Source organism: Schistocerca americana, chromosome 3 (assembly GCF_021461395.2).
Source record: "Schistocerca americana isolate TAMUIC-IGC-003095 chromosome 3, iqSchAmer2.1, whole genome shotgun sequence".
NCBI lineage: Eukaryota > Metazoa > Arthropoda > Insecta > Orthoptera > Acrididae > Schistocerca > Schistocerca americana.
Genome location: NC_060121.1, coordinates 698,654,796 through 698,675,508, shown reverse-complemented (window position 1 = coordinate 698,675,508; position 20,713 = coordinate 698,654,796). Strand labels below are relative to the sequence as shown.

At 42.5% G+C, this 20,713-nt stretch overlaps 1 protein-coding gene across 3 annotated transcripts in view; it reads right to left on the bottom strand.

The window, feature by feature from the left end:
- The window catches only part of LOC124607076 (zinc transporter ZIP11), a 436,282-nt gene extending 417,949 nt beyond the window's left edge, over positions 1-18,333 (bottom strand). For 2 of the 3 annotated variants that reach the window (XM_047139249.1, XM_047139250.1), the window contains exon 1: positions 18,139-18,333. In XM_047139249.1, the coding sequence (XP_046995205.1) occupies positions 18,139-18,246 (108 nt within the window). In that variant the 5' untranslated portion in view covers positions 18,247-18,333. The remainder of the gene's footprint in view (positions 1-18,138) is intronic. The other variant, XM_047139253.1, reaches the window with a different exon arrangement.
- Positions 18,334-20,713: the final 2,380 nt, after the last annotated feature.

Genomic DNA, 20,713 nt, shown 5'->3' with positions numbered 1-20,713 from the left:
AGGCAAGTAAACACTTAAGTTGAAGTCTCTCCCCACACCACCATTCACATAAACCCTCCGTAACAGCATTTTGCACTATTCCATTGCAATAACCTAGACACGTCAACTGCATCTACTCGACATTTGGTGGCAGGGATAATTAATCCCTCTCCCCCCTCCCCCACCGAAAAGGTCACGTAGGACCAAGAATGGCTTGGTTTCTGCAGCAGCCTCCATTGCGCAACAAGAGAGGAGGTGAGATTCTACAACAGTGGATCAACCACCAGCAACACTGGTGCAGCTGGCTCCGATGGAGTGGCGGAAGATTACGGAGGATGGGGTAACAGTTGCTCCTAGGGCACTGATGAGCATAAGGAATGATCCACTGGCAAGTGGGGGAAGGACACTGACTGAAATACCATGGGCTCTTTATCAGTAGTGGTGGGAGGTATCCCATTGGCACCCTACCCTGTAGTTGAAGACAGGACAGTAGATGGTGTTGTAGCTGAGACAGCAGGTGAGCACACTGCTCCAAGTGGGAACCTCCCACTGGAACAACATTGCGTCCAATCCTATCTCCTAGTTGGCTCAGAGATGATGGCACTGAGGGTCCAACAAGTCATGGATACACCTGACTGGAATGATGCTTCAACTGGTCACAGCTGACACCCACCACCAACAAATGCTGATCTTTGTCACTCAGCACTAGACCCAGCAACCACCCCTGCTGCCGGCAAAACAACTGAGTCCAAAAGACAGCCCTGTGAGGAAAACATAGTGGGCCATGACAGTCCAAGGCATGTGACTCAGGTTGCAACAACTTGAAAACACCCTGCAAATGGCGCTGGTGCAACTGATCTGCCGGACTGCACATGTTAACCACCATCATCCAGTATGAGCCAAAAAAACTCGACAGGCCACTGTCTAGTGGCAGTTATGAACATTCACATGGTTCACTCCACCTATGGGTTAGATGCTGGGTGAAATGGCGTGGTAGCCAGGTGCTGGACACCATTATGGATGCAAAAACTTGTAAACTCCCATGACACAAATTGCCAACCATTATTGGAGATGAGAGTCTGGGGAGAGCCCTTGATAGCAAAAATGATCAATAACACGCAAATAGTTGCTGTTGATGTGGAAGAAAGTTTGCAACATACAGGAAACTTGACACTGCATCGATCACCAACAACCACATGCTTCCCAAAAAGGAGCCAGGAAATTTCGACACACTACCTTAAGGGTTCTTCGGAACTGGTGACAGCACAACCTCGTTCTGTGCACAAGTCACCCAAGCCTGCACAAGATTTTTAATATTCTGGTCAATCGTATAGATGTGGTGCCATGCTAAAGCTTTCATATGGGAATTACTGCCAGTTAAACACATGCAGCAAATGAAGTATGCGAGTACACAATGCCATAGGGACCACTCACAACTTCGCCCTTGTGTGGCAAGCACAACATCACTGAGCAGATTCCAAGGCAGTCAAAACATAAGCCACGCTGCATCTGCTAATGAAGGAGCACACTCGAGCTATCCCATTTGGACTGGTGAAACTATTTTCCAGAAAAGCAGGTTCACAGCTGTGGTCCCCCGAGCCATAAAATTAAAATCCAACAATGTCTGCTGTAAGATATTGTCCAATTTGAAAATGAGAGCCTCCTGTTGATTGATCTCTGGATTGGATCCTGCTGGTAACCGTGATAGCGCATCTGCATTAGTATACTGGGTGGTAAAACATTGTTGAAAGTCATGGCAGTAATTACTGAGAAACATAGGCCATCTCTGCATCCGGTGGGCAGTCCGACTCCACAGCTGAAAGCGAGGTCCCAGTAAGGAAACCAGGGGTTTGTAGTCAGAGATGAGCAAGAACTTTGCTCCATACAAAAAAGGTCATCACACTTTTTAATTCCAAAAATTACAGATTGCCTCTTTTTCAACCTGTGAGTAGCTATGTTGCATCCCAGAATTAATCTTCGAAGCATTAAGTGATGGACTGCTCGATGTCATGTGCGTTCTGATGCAATAGAACTGCACCACTGCCAAACTGGAAGGCATCGGCAGCCAGGCTTAAAACTTTGGAGACCAAGTCTCAGCAATACCTTGAGCCATATTGCTGTGTTCAAAAGACCATGTCCAACTACAGCTTGGGCCAAGATTTTTTTGATGTATGAGCCATCTATAGCTCAAAAACTGGACTTATTTCATATGAGAGTAATGTGTGGATGTCTTGCCACTTGTCCCTTGGCAGGTGCTAGCTTAAAGGGACGGTCCTCTTGCCCCGATATTCTTCTAAGTGGTCAGTCTGTGAAGTGTTTAGAGTTTACCCAATGTAAAGGAAACCAAACAGGAAGTGGAACACAAACACTGCTTGAGGGATGAAAGTCTGCTGACAGTCTGCAGATCACAAGTTTGGCGAAGCTGGTTAAGAGGATGACAGATGTTCATGGCCTGCAGAATGAACTTAGCATAATAAGAAATCTTTACCAAAGAGAACTGGAGATAATTTAGGTTCATGCACACGAACAGGTTGATGATGGCCTTGACGTGCTCGTCTATCATAGCTAAGAACATGTTTTAAAAAATGCACATTTGGGGAAAAAAACTACATTTTCACAATTTACAACACAGGCCATTCTCCAGAAAGAGTTGGAAAACCTCCTACAGATTACAAAAATGCTCCTTTCACATGGAGCCCATGACCCAAATTATGTCATCGAGGTAGTTGACAGAAGAAGAAGTATCCTGAGTCAACTGGGACAAATATTGTTGATAAATCACTGGCACAGACAAAATTCCAAATTGCAAGTGATTGAGCTGATAAAACCCAGAGGGGGTGTTAAGCACTAAGAAATTACAAGAGGTGGCACCCACTGACAACTGTAGGTATACACTGCGCAGGTAGATGCAGGAAAATTACTGACTGCCTGAAAATTTTGCCTGCAACTCCTCTGTCGGTGGAACTGAATATGAGTCTATGACATACTGCATCGACCACCTATTTAAAACTGCTGCAAAGGAATACAGCACCATCTGGCTTCTGAATCACCGTAACAGGGGTGGCCTACTAACTCAACAAAATAAAAGAAATGACATGGATGTACTACCAATGCTGCAACTCATCCTTGAACTTGTAATGCATGGCTGCTACAAACACAGAGTAACCACAAATACACGAACAACCACATAGTGTTTATATCATCTGTATAACAGTGCTTACACTTTACAAACATATGACATCATAGCTTCACACTGTAAAATTAATGTCTTAAAAATTAAGTACTACCTTAATTCAACAAATGTAGAACAACAGTCAAAATACAGTTGGCAATTATGTTATGTGTGGTGGTAAGTTCCTACAAGGCCAAACTGCTGAGGTCATTGGTTCCTAGACTTACACAATACTTACACTAACTTACGCTAAGGACAAAACACACACACACACACACACACACACACACACACACACACACACACACACAAGGGAGGACTTCAACCTACAAAGGGGGGAGTTGCACGAATAGTGGCAAGGCACCTCAGACCACGCGGATACCCCATGCGGCCATGTTATATATATGTCAGTCCATCTAGATGCTCAATGTTCTAACATAACATAAACATGTATAATGAAAATAATGACAACCACATGGTACCACGCATAACTCGATAATGGCAATTTAGCAGAAACAGATCGGTAGTAAAAGTGAAAGAAATAAAAATTAATATCACACAGCAGCAAGTCTGGACACTTCTTATAAATATGTCAATTGCTGACATACTATATTGCATTACACTAAACTAGGAACATAAATAATTGTATGGTTTCATAAAGAAATGTAATATCACAAAAATTTCAATCAGAAGTTACTTCATGTGCTGTAATAGTCTTGTAACTGGATGCTGAGTAAGACACCATAAAGGAATTATTAATGGCATACACTTGTCACATTAAATTATATCTCCTTTTTCTTGTGCCTTTGTCCAATGTCAGCGCAGGGTCGGATGCCCTTCGTGTCTGTCTTTTTCCCACGTCAGCACAGGGTCAGATGCCATTACTGTCGCCATCCCGTTACAGGGGTTGCTCGCATTTTAGTCATGTGACAGTAAGTGAAAGTTTTAGAAAATTTTTCAAATCTTGTAATTGGGGTGGGACTTGGTTACCAGCCTATTATTTACCTAGTGGGATGTGGGAAACTACCTAAAAACCAAACCCAGGCACGCTGGCACACCAATCCTCATCGCTAATTCACCGGGTGGACTCAACCCAGGGCTGGTGCATCTCTCCATGCTGGAAGACGTACTTTAAAATGCACAGCTATCTGGTCAGTTATATTTATCTCGAATGTTACGAGTGTGAATTGTACTGACTCTATTTCAAAATTTTCTGGACCACAAGAGATGGCTATGCAAAACTTGGTTAATGGTCATTATAAAAGCTACATTATTTGTTCTGCAATGTGGTGAGCCCTACAGGTCACTACTTCATCACATCTAAAGGCAGGGAAAAACTATCAAAGAGCAAATGCAAATCCATCTTTTTAACCACCAATAAATGGAATGTAGAGTTGAAGAGAAAAATCTTGGATGAGATTGGATTAAACTGAGTGAGTTTGGCAAGCAAGTCATAATGTTCTTACAAAGCACATTTTTCTGTCATATGTATTCAAAGGACTTCAAACGTCTTCCATGTTCAACGGACATCGCTTCTACAAGGAGAGTGCACTTCTTGTGATGTAGTGATAGAAGCCCTGTGAACCATAGCATTCTGGCATGCAACTGCACAAGATTTCTTGGGATCTGTCAACAATGTCACGTGATATCCAAAAGAAGCATCATATAGAATTATATATACAGTGAGTAGAAATCTGATGATGTGGGAAATCAGTCAAATCTGATGATGTGGGAAATCAGTCAGTTATTGTATAATGAACACAAGTGAACTATGTTGTGGAAGTAGTTAATTTCCTTTTTACATCAAAACTAGATAAGAATGTTCTGTTTTTTAATGGAACTGAGCACTGCAGGAAATGAAGATCATGTTTGTGGTTTTACAGACTTAATGGGAGATCACACTACAAGTAAGTGACAATCATGATCATATGGAAAGAAACTGCAACACCCCAAAATTGTTATTTTGGGGTTGGCAGTTTAACGGGTTTCGAAACATTTAATGAAGACAAAGACTTGAAGGTTACCTATATTGCCTTATTAAGCTTTCATTAAATTTTAAGTACAGTTATTTTACAAAAAAAACTGCAATTAAATCATCAATATTCCAATTAAAGTATTCTTTTGATGCCAGTATCATCCACACGCTCTCTGCAAACTGATTTGTCACTCTGATCAGCTACAATGACAGTAATTTCTTCCTATTATGAAATTTAAGATTTTTCTGGTATAGGCAGATTTTGAATATTTCTCAGTTAATCGGCCAGGTGGTGTTGTCCAAAAGGCGCAAAATTCTGCCAAGCTGACTTCCTCCATCTTCAGGTGTTCCTGATGACTTCTCTAGATGCTGCCTTTATATGCCATCCCCCCTCCACCTGCAACCCCTAGCCAAGCCATCCACAGGTGGGGACTTAGTACATCGAAGGATTAAGTGTACTGGGTCCTCAGGATAGAGAATGTGGCCGTGGGGCAGCCAAATGTGGCCAATGCGTAGCCCACAAAGGACAGGGGATTCCCTGTGAGGAGTGCGAAGGGAAGCCTGCCACATGTTTGTGGTCGCCTTTATTGCCCTCAAATTTTTTTTTTTTTTTTTTTTTTTTTTTTTTTTTTTTTTTTTTTTTTTTTGGGTTGGGGGTGGGAGAGGAGGGGGTTGTCCAGGGTGGACCATTTTGAGTTCCAGACCTCCAACAGTTGATAGCATAGAGTTGACTGAAGGTCCAGTTCTGGGTCTCCCATTTTCAAAATTAGGTTTCTGGTAGCCAACTTTGCCAAGCAATCGGCATGTTCATTCCCTGAGATCCCAACTTGTCCAGAGGTCGAAACGAAGATGACTGGCCATCCAGTTTGATGGAGATCAGAAAGAAAAGTGTAGACAGTCATGAGTAATGTGTGACAAGGGTAGCACTTTTCTTTAGCCTGAGGACTACTCAGGGAGTCGCTACAGATTAGAAGCATATTGTCAGTGCACGAATGATCATGGTTAAGGGCTCATTTGATGGCCACCAATACAGCAGTGAAGATAATGCATCCATCCAGCAAGTAGCATAGTTCACTGCATCTTGCCTATGCGTATGCAAAACCGCTTTGTCCATCGATCACTGAGCCATCAGTTTATACCACTTTGGAACCCATAAATGCATCGAAAACAGCCAGGAACAGGTGGTGAACCACCATGGGGTCAACTGAATCTTTTGGTCCAAAGGACAAATTGAGACAGATCCGAGGTCGGGGAACACACCATGATGGCATACACAATTGCTCATTGACAAGAGATGACAGTGGGGAAGTTGGAGTTCAGAGCAGAGACACTGCAGTCATACTGCAATGGTGACCACAGCTCTAGGCCTCTGTTGTGGGAGGTGGACCTCCCTATTAGGAAAAAGAATGCTTAGGGGAGCTGTGAACATACATAGCAAAACTGAGTAGCTCTTGCTGGCACCTGATCCATAATGGAAGTCCCCAGCATCCACAAGTAGACTATTCACAGGACTAGTTCGAAAGGCTCCTGTAGCAGGCTAGACTCCACACTGATATATTGGGTCAAGTGATCACAATGCTGAGGGTGACGCCAAACTATATGTCAGAGTCCCATAATCATGACAGGACAGGATCAGGACTTTGCAAAGCTGCAGAAGGGTAGTACAGTCTGCAACTCAGCTGGTGCTACTGAGGCAGTGAGGTGTATTACAATATAGCTGACACCTTTGCTTAAGTTGACAAAGATGGGGAAGCCACATCAGCTGGGCATCAAAGACCAGTCCCAAAAGCAATAAGTCTCCACCACATTAGTAACTGGTCATCAATGTAAAGTTCTGGTTGTGGATGAATAGTACGATGGCAACAGAAGTATATGACAGGACTCTTGGCAGCAGAAAACTGAAAGCCATGACTGTGTCTTTCAAATGGCATCCTCCAGTCAGCAATAGTAAAAGCAAAAATCGTTGGCATACAAGGATGGTGGTACTGAAGGCCCCACAGCTGCTGCTAGACCACTGATAGTGACTAAGAAGACAGGGATACTTACTGCAGAGCCCTGTAGGGTACTATCGTCTTTGATATGAGGGGGTGGGGGGGTGGATGTGGGAAACACCAACTCAAAACCAGAAAGTACGGTGCGACAAGAAGATCTGGACAATAAAGACCCCACTCATGTAAGGCGAAAATGATGTGATGTCACCATGTGATTTCATAAGCATTTAGTAGCTCGAAGAAGACAGTAATAAGGTGTTTATGTAGGTCAAAAGCTGTCTGGATGGCAGACTCCAGGCAAAGCAAATTATCAACACTGAAACAGCCTTGGTGAAAACCACCCTGGGATGGAGCCAGAAGCCTCCAAGGCTCCAGCAACCAACACAGGCACCAGCTCACCATGCATTCAAACAACTTACAAAGAACATGGGTGATAGCTGTCCATATATAGGGGATGCTTACCTGGTCTCAGTACTGGGACAATGATACTTTCCCGCCATTGAGCTGGGAACTCACCCTCAATCCAGATATGGTTGAAGATGGTAAGGAGATGAAGCTGACAATCCACTGGTCGATGTTTGAGCACTTTGTTGTAGATCCAGTCTGACTCTGGAGCTGTATCAGGGCCTATGTCTAGAGCACTGAAGAATTCCTACTCACTGAATGGAGCATTATAGGGCTCCAGATGGCATGCAGTGAGAGATAAGTGCAACTGTTCAATCCACTTATTAAGGACACGAGAGCCCACCTACGATCTCTAATGGCCTCAGTGATTACTGGGGTCCATCAAAGAACTACCTTCCGATGGGGAGCTGCCAAAGAATAGGGGACTGCTAAGTCAGCTGCCGATGGAATGGCTGCTGTTGCATTCTAGACAGCCTCGTCAGTGCCTCCGTTTAGCAGGGAGCTCAGAAAGCATCCTAGTCAGCATTTTGGAGAGCCCGTCTAGACAGGCACACATGGGAGTGACAATAATGGAAGGACAGGAAGATTGGGATGCAATCGCTACCACACAGGTCATTGTGGACCCTCCAGCGGACAGATGGGAGAAAACCAGGGCTGCAAATGTGAGAGATCAATGCCCAAGTAAGTTCCATGTTTCCAGAATGAAATCTCCACTCTGCAGCAGAGTGTGCGCTGATATGAAACTTCCTGAGAGATTAAAACTGATATCAGTGCACACTCTGCTGCAGAGTGGAAATTTCATTCTGGAAATATCTCCCAGGCTGACGGTAAGCCATGTCTCTGCAGTATCCTTTCTTCCAGGAATGCTAGTTCTGTAAGGTTTGCAGAAGAGCTTCTGTGAAGTTTTGAAGGTAGGAGACAAGGTACTGGCAGAATTATAGCTGTGAGGATGGGTCGTGAAGCTTGCATGGGTAGCTGAGATGGTAGAGCACTTGCCCATGAAAGGCAAAGGTCCCAAGTTCAAGTCTCAGTCTGGCACACAGTTTTGATCTGCCAAGAAGTTTAAGTTCCATGTGTTGCACTGAAGTGTGTTGAGGCACCAGTATTCAAGAGACAGAGGTCAAGATCTGCCAGTATGTTTGTGACATCTTTACCACGGCCAGTGATCCTGGTTCCACCCCATAAGGGGTTACAAGTATTGAAGTTGCCCAAGATTAGGAGATGTAGGGGGAGCTGAAAAACCAAGGTAGACTATGTGTTTTGAGGCACTCTGTCATAAGGAGGGAGATATATATCACATATGGTAAAATACTGAAATGCCCTTATCCGAACAGCCATAGCCTCCGAAGTTGTATCAAAAAGCAAAGGTTCACTATATACAGAGTCCAGAACATATGTGGAAACTACTCCTGAAACCCTATCATAATCAGCACGATTCTTAAAAACACTATCACAATCAGCACCATTCTTAAAATATCCCCAGCAGGCACGAAGGGTAGTGGTGCATGTTGTTGGAAACCAAGCCCCCTGAAGGGCAATGCAGAAATCAGGGGAGGAGCTTAAGAGATGCTGTAGCTCTGCCAGGTGGTGGAAAAAACTGCTACAATTCCAGTGGAGAATCGGGCTGTCGGTATATTGTGTGGGCCTGAAGAGGCCAAGGAGGCAGGTTATGACCCAGGTTCACTTGGTGGGTGTGATAATATGGTATCATGACACACAGGTTCTGAGACATGTTGTGTGATGCGATCTGGAGCCTTGGGCTATCAGGATCGCTGCCATGGCTGCAGAAGGAGAACATGTGGGACCTGCTAGCATGGAGCCCACCGGAATTTCCTTCATCTTGGAAGATTCCTTATTGTCTTTCTTTTCCTTACGGGTTTTGGATGACTGTGAGGGCTTCCCAGAACTAGTTTCAGGGGCTGAAGAAGATTGTGAAGCCCTACGACTAGCAGGCTGTGGCTCCTTCAGCCGCTGGCTGATATCCAGTCGAAGACTGGCAGAAAACATGGAGGAGAGTGTCCCGAGGGACCCCTTCCTAACGTGAAACACGAGATGAGGGTGATGTGTGTATGGTTGGGGGATGGGGATTGGCGTTCCTGGTGGGTGCAGAGTCACTGTTCCCAAAGTGGATGTGGGAAAGCAACAGGAAGAGACACCCCAACCATCAGGGGAGCAGGCATGGTCAAGCAACCCTGAGGGTTCACAGTAGGATGCATACCATGGCAGAGAGGGTGACATAATCATAGCTGTAGCTTTTGACACTGCCATGCATGTAGCATGTAGACACTCGTACTTTTTGTTGGCCTCTTGGTATGTCAGTCTGTCCAGAGTCTTATATTACCACATTTTTTTCCTCTCTCTGAAAGACAGTGTAGTCTGGCGAGTAGGGAGAGTGGTGCTCCCTACACTCGGCGCAGACAGGGGGAGAGGAGTACAAGGAACATTTGTGTGCAATGGTCATCAACATTCCCTACAAACTGGGCTGGTGTTTCAACGCAAAGAGATGTGCCCAGATTTCATACACTCGAAGCACTGCATTGGGGGAGAGGGGGAGAACATAAGGTTTCATGTCACATTGGTACACCACCACCTTGACCTTTTCAGGCACTGACTTGCCCTCAGAGGCCAAGATGAAGGGCCCGGTAGCAACCCTATTGTTTTTCGGCCCTCTGTGAACATGATGGACAGAGTTGCTCCAAGGTGGTGCATAGCTCACCATCAGATTGCAAGAGGTGGTCAGAGGGGGCCACAATGCAAAATTACACCTTGAACCATGTTCAGACTATTATGGGGAGTGATACTCATAGGATGTAATCCAGCTTGTCACAAGCACAAGCAATGCTCATGACTGGGCAGAGGATGCTGTTTTAATTAAAACTGACCTGTTTTCCATTTTGTAGATGGATGCTACTTTCCCAATCTTTCCCTCTATAGACTCTACAAAGAATAAAGGCTTTGTGGCAAAAAAAGAATCCCCATATGTTCTTTTACAAACTAGGTATTGGAGGGGGGGGGGGGGGGGGGAGGAGGGGGGGCAAAGGATTTCTCTGCTTGTACTTAGCTCTACATTCCTCCAATGGTATAGCCAGGAAGGAAACATTTTGGGGTCATATGCCTCTGCACTGAATGAGTTCTTACCTTCTGAAGAGATTGCTGGGGTCTTGTGACCACCAGCAGGAGAAAGCTTCAACTGCTTCATAAGCAAGTCATCCGCTATGGTGCTAACCACTCCAGATTCTCCCCATGGGTGCCACCCAACCTCACCAACGCCTAGCTGACCAGTAATCCATTGCTCAGACTCCCAATGACAGTCATGATGGGCACATACTCCTTGGCATATACAAGGGGAGGTTTCAGCTCAGGCACCAACAGTGAGATACTGTGTGGTCAGGCTACTGTCATGCACATACTCGACAACCCCTCCCCCCCCCCTCACCTCCCCCCCCCCCCCACACACACACAAAAAACGGGTTTGCTACCTTCCTGGGTTTTGGGTATACTACCTTTCTGGAAAGGAAGTGTGTTAAGCTGGAAGGGCACAAAGGTGGAACAGACACACAATGGGTGACCTTCCCTGCACAATACACACTTCTGATTAATTTGGAAAGAAAGGTGGCAAACCCAACAATGGGGACCATGTATTTATTAAAGAAAAAGTGTAAAGAATACCATAAGTGAAATGGAAAACTTGGGTCCTAAATCATGTACCCGGTCCAAGCACGGTGTACACCCAAAAGGCCATCCAATGGAAAGGCGTAGGGAGAAACAGATTGTGGAAGTATAGGTTTGCAGCACAGCATGGGAAGTAGTATTGCAAAGGCTGCGGCCTCATGGTAGCCAAGCACAAGCTCACAAAAATAGTTGTGAGCCCCTTGACAGGTGCTAGAAAGAGACACTGGGAGGATTATAAGGACAGTTAATCACTGGGATGAGCCATATAAACTTTGACCAAGAGAATAAAAACGCCATTAGTATTATCAACACTGAGGCAGGATAGTGGTGAAATGATACTGGGACCGAGGCACAAGATAGAACTTCTTTTATATAAGCTCTTCTCTGATGACAATCCACACACTGACGATTCTAAACACGTGCAATTATAAACACAGAAGGAAATGCATTACATGATGGGCACCATTTCCATCCTTTCATACAAGAGGAAGCTACTTCAGCCATTAAGAGGTTACAGGGAAATCTCCCAGCCCTTATGAAATTCACTCACAAGTACCACAGCAGGTCACTGTGCATATCACCCCATACCTGACAAAACTTCTTAGCAACACCCCTTGACTTGGACAAGCGCCTGAGGACTAGAAATTAGCAAATACAGTTATTACTTAAAAATCTGTGGGCAAGATTACTTCAGAACCCAAATCTTATCGACCAAGTTGCCTTCCAAACTCAATGTCTAAGGTAGGAGTCACTCCTTTGTTTTTAGATACAAAGGGCACTCAGGGGCCTGGTCCCCGATCAACTCAAATTCACACCAGGAAAATCGAAAAACGTTCCAGTTCGTCAGGTTATTTGAATAGTAAAAGAATGTGAAAGAAATATGCAATACCTTTACTAATAGACATATCGCAAGAGCATTCAGCAATTTTGGTGCCCAGCAATGTTTTCACATCTTTGAGACCTGCAGCTCCCAGCGGCTGTATACAACAGCCTTGACTACTGCAGAAAGAGTTTGCTGACCAGCAAGCAGAGAACCAAGGTGAGCAAAAAATTTACCAATAGGAGCTTGAAGAGATCTACCTGCAGCCCTATTTTCTGGAGCATTACCATTGGACTATTCAGATTAATGGAACGGGATGATTGCAAAGAGGGAGCAGTCACATTTGCTGAAAACCTCCCTCTTGTGATAATGGCTAACTGAAAAGAGCAGGCTGGAGTGAAAATGTCAGCAGTACTCCAAACCATGAGCAATTGGTGTTCTCCAAACCGACACCATTGTGGCTAATAGACCATTTACAGTACGCTGAAAAGAAAATTTACAAAGGAATTCTACAGTTAAACTAGACGAAAATATAAAATAAAACATGGTTACAAGCTACTGTTGTGTCATTATTGCCTTAAACTTTAATTAACATAACAAACCAGATACAGAAAGGGCATGCACATAACAGCAAACACTTGGCACGATCTACCCACGACTATAATAATAAATCAACAATTTGTTTTGCTACCAGCATGTGGACACAAGTGCTCCCATGGCTATCAGGGCCTTTCAGCACCATATCAGTGGTGGCATTGTGCATGGTGGTCAGGACATACTCAATACACGAAACTATTAAGTGTCGTGTGGCAAAATATTGGCTGAAAAGAGGCAGACTTGGAGAGATCTCCTCGACAGAGAAATACAGATCTGGAGAGAGCTCAAAGACTCAAAAGTAAATCCACGGTAAATGAAATGGGATAACTGGGAAACAGCTTGTAGAGTAGATGCACTGTTCCTCCACATCTGGGAGTGACTCAAGACAACATGTGTCAACACCAGACAGAGTATGGTTCATTTCTTAACCAGCAATACCATACCCCACTTATTTCCTGCATGTAAATCCCCATCAGAAAGCTGATTGCATCTGTGGAGAAAGAGGGACTACTACTACACTGTGACCATTGATCACAGGAAAGACAACTAGCAAGTTCCATCTCAGTAACATGATAGACAGACGCTTACACAAAAAACATCTGTCTCGATATTAACACAAGTACAGACACACATTTCAACATGTTAGACCACCTTTGGAGACAATCTTGGGTTACATCATCCACATTTTTGCATTTCAAGTGGGAAATACGGAAGCGTCCAATCCCACCCGTCTGCTTTGACCCATGACGTCACAAATATGGCGGAAACAAAAACAAACACACACACTTTCCACAAGAAGCCTAATGACACTAACGGGACAAGCGCGGGAAATGGGGTGTTTTGGGTGGGGGGCAAACTAAATACAAACAAATTTAGACGCCTTGCATACCTACAACGTGTAAGTGAAGACAGCCATGCATGAATACCGACCCACCTCCCCAGGGGTCGTAACCGCTGCAACCCATAGAAGATAAAGATGCTTCAGTAGCTGATTAGTGGTTTTTGTCTTTAAAAAAAAAAAGAAAATCTCACGGGATAGAACGAACAGATCAAAGATAAATATAATAAACTAAAACAGAAACTCGAGGAAACAGATAATTAAAATAAGTAATAAGTGTTTTTAAATTTTAAAAAATCTTACGAGATAGAACGAACAGATCAGAAAAGTAAATAAAATAAGATAAAACGGAACTGGAGACAGCCACACTCAAACCAAACTCCGCGCCGTCATGACGTCACACACAACACCCTTACGTCACGGGTCAAAGCCGACGCGTTGGATCGGACGCTTCTGTCGACCCTTCAAGTGTTGTAAAAAGTTGTGATGTTTGGAATTTATAAACATATTTTGTTTGTTTATACAGCTTAAATGGAAATACATAATACTGAAAGTGATTATGATACAGCAGTAAAACAATAAAGCCTTAACTAAGAGATAAATAGCCCGCCCAGCTAGCTGCGTGGTCTAACCCCTGCTTCCCAAGCGGGAAGGCATGCCGGTCCCTGGCACGAATACGCCAGCAGATTAGTGTCGAGGTCCGGTGTGCAGGTCAGCCTGTGGATGGTTTTTAAGGAAGTTTTCCCTCTACCTCGGCGAATGCAGGCTGGTTCCCCTTATTCCGCCTCAGTTACATTGTGTCGGAGATTGCAGCACAAACACCGTTTACACGTACATGGACACCATAATTACTCTACCGCGGAAACATTTAGGGTTACACTTGTTTGGTATGATATGTTCCTTGGGACAGGGTTACACTTGTTTGGTATGATATGTTCCCTGGGACAATAACCCTGGGTTCGGTGTAGGGCGGCGGTGGGGTGGATGGACTGTTGTGGGGTTGTGAACCACTGAGGGCTATGGCGGGACAAAGCCTCTCCATCATTTCCAGGTCCCCGGTTTAATACATACATACATACAAGAGATAAATATAAATAGCAGTGGGAGGAACAATAAGCTATGACTGGATAAAAAAAATAATTCTCAACATAAATTCAATGTCATATGTATGCAATCTGCAGTAATGACCCATATTATAAACTATATTGACTAAGAAAATTCAAAGAAAATTAACAAATGATAAATATTTTTCGCAAAAAACACTTCTGGCATTTGCCACTACAAGCTTAAATAGCAAGTGATTAAGTCACCATTTAAAACCAGGATAGTTGCTACTCACCATATAGTGGAGATTCTGAGTCACAGAAAGGCACAACAAAAAGATTGTCGGAAAGTTAGTTTTCGGCCAACAAGGCATTTGTCAAAAATACACACCACACACACAAATGCAATTCACACGCACATGATCACACTCTCTGGCAGCTGGAGCCAGGAGACAGGCTCCAGCTGCCAGAGACTCTGTGTATGTGTTGACAAAGGCCTTGTTATACAAAAGCTAACTTTCTAACAGTCTTTTGTTGTGCTTTTCTGTGGCTCACCATCTCCACTACATGGTGAGTAGCAACTAATCCTTTTCATTATATTGCTACAGTCTACCCTGGATTTCCCATTGTTTGAAATTGTATTGTTCACGGTTTCTAGTCACATCAATTTATCATTTACCAAAAGAGAATTATTGCAGGTGCAGGGGAGGAACAGGGGGAGTGGGTTGCGCAACTGGCAGGAGGAGAAAGACAGGCTTCAATAAATTTAAATTAAAAACATAACTGTCAATTTATCTAAACAAATTAAATTTACAACGTAGCACCATGTATTGAACTCTTAAAACCAATAAAAAATTGATAAGCCTACTTATACCAGCAGTATGAAACATTCATATTTAACTTTACGAATATGTAAATAAACTTGCAAATACTTTATATTGTTTATTTACCCCTCTCTGAAAGAAGGTACATTATTACTCTCTCTAAAAGTTAGGAGCCCTGGTTATCATTTAGTTTTAACCGAAAAGGCTAACAATAATTAAGTGAAAACGCTCCTGCCTGGAGACATGAGTGACATTATCCATACAACTGATGACATAGTAAGACTTATCAGTTAGTTGACTCACATTTAACAGAAAAACTCAGACCTAAAGAGTGAGTGAAGAATATTCATATAACTGACTTGAAAGCAGTTACTAGTTTCATTTGACTGGAAACATATACTGAATGAACAAACAGCTGACTGGTCAAATCTGTTGTTAAAACCTGTCAGCTGTCCCTTCACTACGTAGAGGCCAGTAACTACTACTTTTTTTAATCAACCTCCAATTATGGTCCTTTACCACATTAGCACAACAGGCCACTAGTACAACACATTCTTGAGAAGTGCTCAATTGTTTGGGATCTGCGTCAGATTGGTTTACAGGAAGACATCAAAGCAATTCAGAGACGAGCCACTACATTTGTGACTGATGATGGTCGAAGTAGAGAGGATATAAAATGTAGACTGCCAATGGCAAGGAAAGAGCGTTTCTGAAGAAGAGAAATTTGTTAACATCGAGCATAGATTTAAGTGTCAGGAAGTCGTTTCTGAAAGTATTTGTATGGAGTGTAGCCACGTATGGAAGTGAAACATGGATGATAAATTGTTTGGACAAGAAGAGAATAAAAGCTTTCAAAATGTGGTGCTACAGAAGAATGCTGAAGATTAGATGGGTAGATCACATAACTGATGAGGAGGTATTGAATAGAATTGGGGAGGAGTTTGTGGCACAAATTGACAAGAAGAAGAGACTAGTTGGTAGGACATGTTCTGAGGCATCAGGGGATCACAAATTTAGCATTGGAGGGCAGCGTGGAGGGTAAAAATCGTAGAGGGAGACCAAGAGATGAATACACTAAGCAGATTCAGAAGGATGTAGGCTGCAGTAGGTACTGGGAGATGAAGAAGCTTGCACAGGATAGAGTAGCATGGAGAGCCGCATCAAACCAGTCTCAGGACTGAAGACCACAACAACAACAGGTTTGAACAACAAACAAGTATTACAAAGCTCTCTCATAAATTCAGATGGTGGTCCTTGGATGGACAGTCATTGTATTTTCGAGGAAGAATTGAGAAAATTTAGAGAGCTGGCATTTGACGCTCACTGCTGAATGATTCTACTGCCACCAACACACATGAAGCACAAGCACCAAGAATATAACACAAATTAGAGCTCGTATAGAGGCATGTAGATACCCTTTTTTCCCCCTCACTCTATAGGCAAGTGGAACTGAAAAAGGAAATGACTAGTAGTGAGGCACACCCACCAGGACTGTAAGGTGTCCCACTGAGTGTGTGTGTCAATGTATATAAACTAATGTGCACCGGAGATGCACCAAAGCAGTCTTCAGGCAGGAGGCCAGAAGACTACCATACTTTTATGGAATGTCAGAAGCAGGATACAGCAATCTGCAAGTTCTAAAGTCAGATAACCCACCTATAATGAGCAACTTTTTTAAGAATCACTTTGGCAATAACAGTCCAAGGTCAAAACAGAAACACAGCATTAGTTACCATGATAATTATTAATGCTTGAACAAAGCAGGTTGATACTTGGTAACATGAAAATGGTTTTCAATACACTGCCCTTCCAGAGTTGTAACATGGGCATGTTTTATAATTTGTTTGTAAACCCACTTGACACCTGCTAAGTGAATCTCTTTATTATGCCACTAGTTTTGATCAGCAAGATATGGCTGGCACACATCACCTAAGCAATGAATATATAGAACCCATTACAATTTCAGTAATAATGGGCCTCTCCAAAATTTAAAACAGGTAAGTAGACTGATTAGAAAAACCAATAGCTGCTCAAACACTTACTATTTCATCAAATACCAGATACTATCAAAAAGCATGACTGGCATGTCACTTTTGTCCTTCATTCGGAATGTCTTACATTCAAATTTTATTATGAGGATACAGTTTTACCCTAAAGGGTATCACTACCGTAAAAAAACGAAAGGCAATCCCAAACATTCAGCTGAAATAGCAATAATGATACTCCTTGCACCTTTAGTTTACACAACACGAGTGTGGTAAATTATACAAAAAACTACACTGGCTCATTACTGATACTTAATTACGTACGCTCATAAACCTCAAAAAAATACGTAGCAATAACCACTCAAACAAAGAATCTGCACACGTGTATTCGTCAATTTTTTTATTCATTTTGCCAAGAAAATACATTCACGTGCACAATTTTTTTTATACTTTGCTTCCGACTTTGGCAAACATGAGTTTAAGTTACCAAAGCTTCACAAACAGTTTTGCCAGAAATTTGAATGGCATCTATTAGAACATAATCAAAACATTCTACGGTCGCGATATGTTCGACAAATATCTTCCTCTAACATTTCCGTGCAACTACTTGACACTTTGCTGATATCGAACGACGCCAGAAGTATTCCGCTATTCCTGGAAACATCTGACGTGGATCGTGACAAATACAGTTTGATCATTAATTAACGCTGGTTATAAGATCTGACTTGGTACATGAGTTTGTTGGCTATACAGGAACACTTTTTATTCCTGAAAATGTTATGACAAGGAATAAATATTATCTAGAAGCTACACTGAGGTTAGGATTAAAGCACGTACCTGTGTACCTCTGACAATTATCACCATTCCCGACCCGGCTGCAGTGATTCCCCATGTTAAAAGTGTGCCTAATAATGCTTGGGTGATTGGGCCCCATGTGCGAATCATAATTTGTTTTTTCTACAAATTTACTAATAATAATAAACATCTACCCTATCAAAACATTTAAACATATGGCAAAGATGTTGTAGAAGAAGGATGTTTCAAACGGCTTCAAAGATAATCATAAGACAATCCTTAACGCCAATCTGTCACTCTATGCCAAGCCACAGATATTGCGACGCTTCTCTCGACTGCATTTCACTGTAAGCTTTAACTTCATATTTTCAGTTCTATTACGTTGTTCATCTTCGTATTTTATCATTCTTGTGCAAGCGAATGCAACATATCTTCTAGTAATTACAACGTAACACATACAGACACAAACACAAAACGGGCGCGTCTACATCTACATCTGAAATCTGCTAACCACTGTGAAGTCCATAGTGGAGGATACGGCCCATTGTATCAGTTTTTAATGTTTCTTTCTGTTCCATTCACTTACAGACCACATAAAAATGATTGTTTAAATGCCTCTGTGCGTGCTGTAATTAATCTTATCTTGTTCTCGCGATAACTTCGTGAACGACATGCGGGGGAATGCCTTACATTTCAAGTGTCATCATTGAAAGGTGGTTCTTAAAACTTTGCAAGCTTCCTCTGGATTGTTTACGTTTATCTTCAACAGTCTACCAGTTCAGTTTCTTCAGCGCCTCTCTAACACTCTCCCAAAAGTCAAACAAAACTGTGACCATTTGGTGCTACCGTTTCCTGTGTGCGTTCAATACCACATGTTACTCCTGTTTAGTACTGGTCCCATGCATATGAGCATTATTCTAGAATGAGTCGCATGAGTGATTTGTAAGCAATTTCCTTTGCAGACCGATTACATTTCCCCAGTGTTCTACCAGTAAACCTAACTTTACCACCTGCCTTGCTTATGACTAAGCTTATGGAATCACTTCATTTCATATCCCTACAAAGCCCTATAACCGGGTATTTGCATGAGCTGGCCGATCCACCTGTGACTCATTGATATTATAGTTACAAGATATAACTTTCTTTTAGTTTTGTGAAGTGTACACTTTTATATTTCAGAACATTTAAAGCAAGTTGCCAATCTTTGCACCACTTTGAAACCTTATGAAGACCTGACTCAATATTCATGCAGCTTCTTTCAGACAGTACTTCGTTATAGATAAATAAAGCATCTGCAAACAGTCTGAGCAAGGGTTCCAACACACTTCCCTGGGGCACACCTTTAGTTATTTCTACATTTGACGATAACTCTCTACCCAAGATAACATAATGTATCGACCCTACCGAAGAATCCTCAGTCTAGTCATAAATTTCAGTGTTTACTTCCTTTTTTGGTAATAAGTATAGATGTGGATTTGAGTAAAATGCTTTTCGGAAATCAAAAAATACTGCATCTATCTGACTGCCTTGATCCAAAGTTTCCAATATTTCATACGAGAAACGTGTGAGTTGGGTTTTGCATGATCGATGTTTTTGGAATCCATGCTACCTAACAGGAAGCAGGTCATTCTATTCACGATACCTCGTAATGGTCAGTGTCAATGAAATTCACCATCAGCTGTGTATCTTGAGATGTTATTTGATTTTATTTTGAAGGCTATCAGTTTCAGCATTCCACTATGCCATCTTAGGGCCCCATATGCAACTCTTCAAATAAACGAAAATATCATGTAGAACCATAAATCTCTGGATGCCGTGAATCCAATCGTAGTGCTTCATTTGAAGATTTGATAGCAACTGAGTCTTCAAATGCAGCACCAGTGCAATGATCGAATTCACGGCATCCAGAGATTTATGGCTCTTTGTGACATTTTCTTTTATTTGGAGAGATGTATATAGGGCCTGAAGATAGCATAGTGAAATGCTGAAACTGGTAGCCTTCAAAATAAAATAACATCTTAAGATAACACAGCTTCTGGTCAATTTCTTTGACATTGACAGTTATTTAATCAACCAATGTCCTGTGTCCATGATGGAGCAACAGGTACTTCATAATGTTTGAGCTCAGAATATGTTCTAAGATTGTAGTTTTGTGGATCACTTCTGCTGCCCTTCTTGTAAACAGGAGTGACATATGCTTTCTTCGAACTTTTGGGTGTGGCGTTTTGTTTGGGGGATCTATGATAGATTATAATTAAAAGAGGAGTTAGTTCAGCCGCAAATCCGGTATAAAATCTGATAGGAATTCCCCTGGGCCCTAGAGCTATGTTCAGTTTTAATTTAACACTTATTTCACTAATATATATAGTGGTACATGGAAAAAGTCGCAGCCATATTGCTACACACCGCTGCTAGCCAGCCAGGGATCTAAACTGCACACATAAATGGCATGCAAGCCATCAGATTTCCTGGGATTTCCATGTGATCAGCAGTCAGTTACCGATAGCTGCAATTTGCCTACATATGTGCAGTCTATGAAACGAGTGGTCGCCCATGTGATGGATTGCTGTGATCCATTTCTCATGTGTGGGGCTTTCTAAACCCAAATGGCCATCAC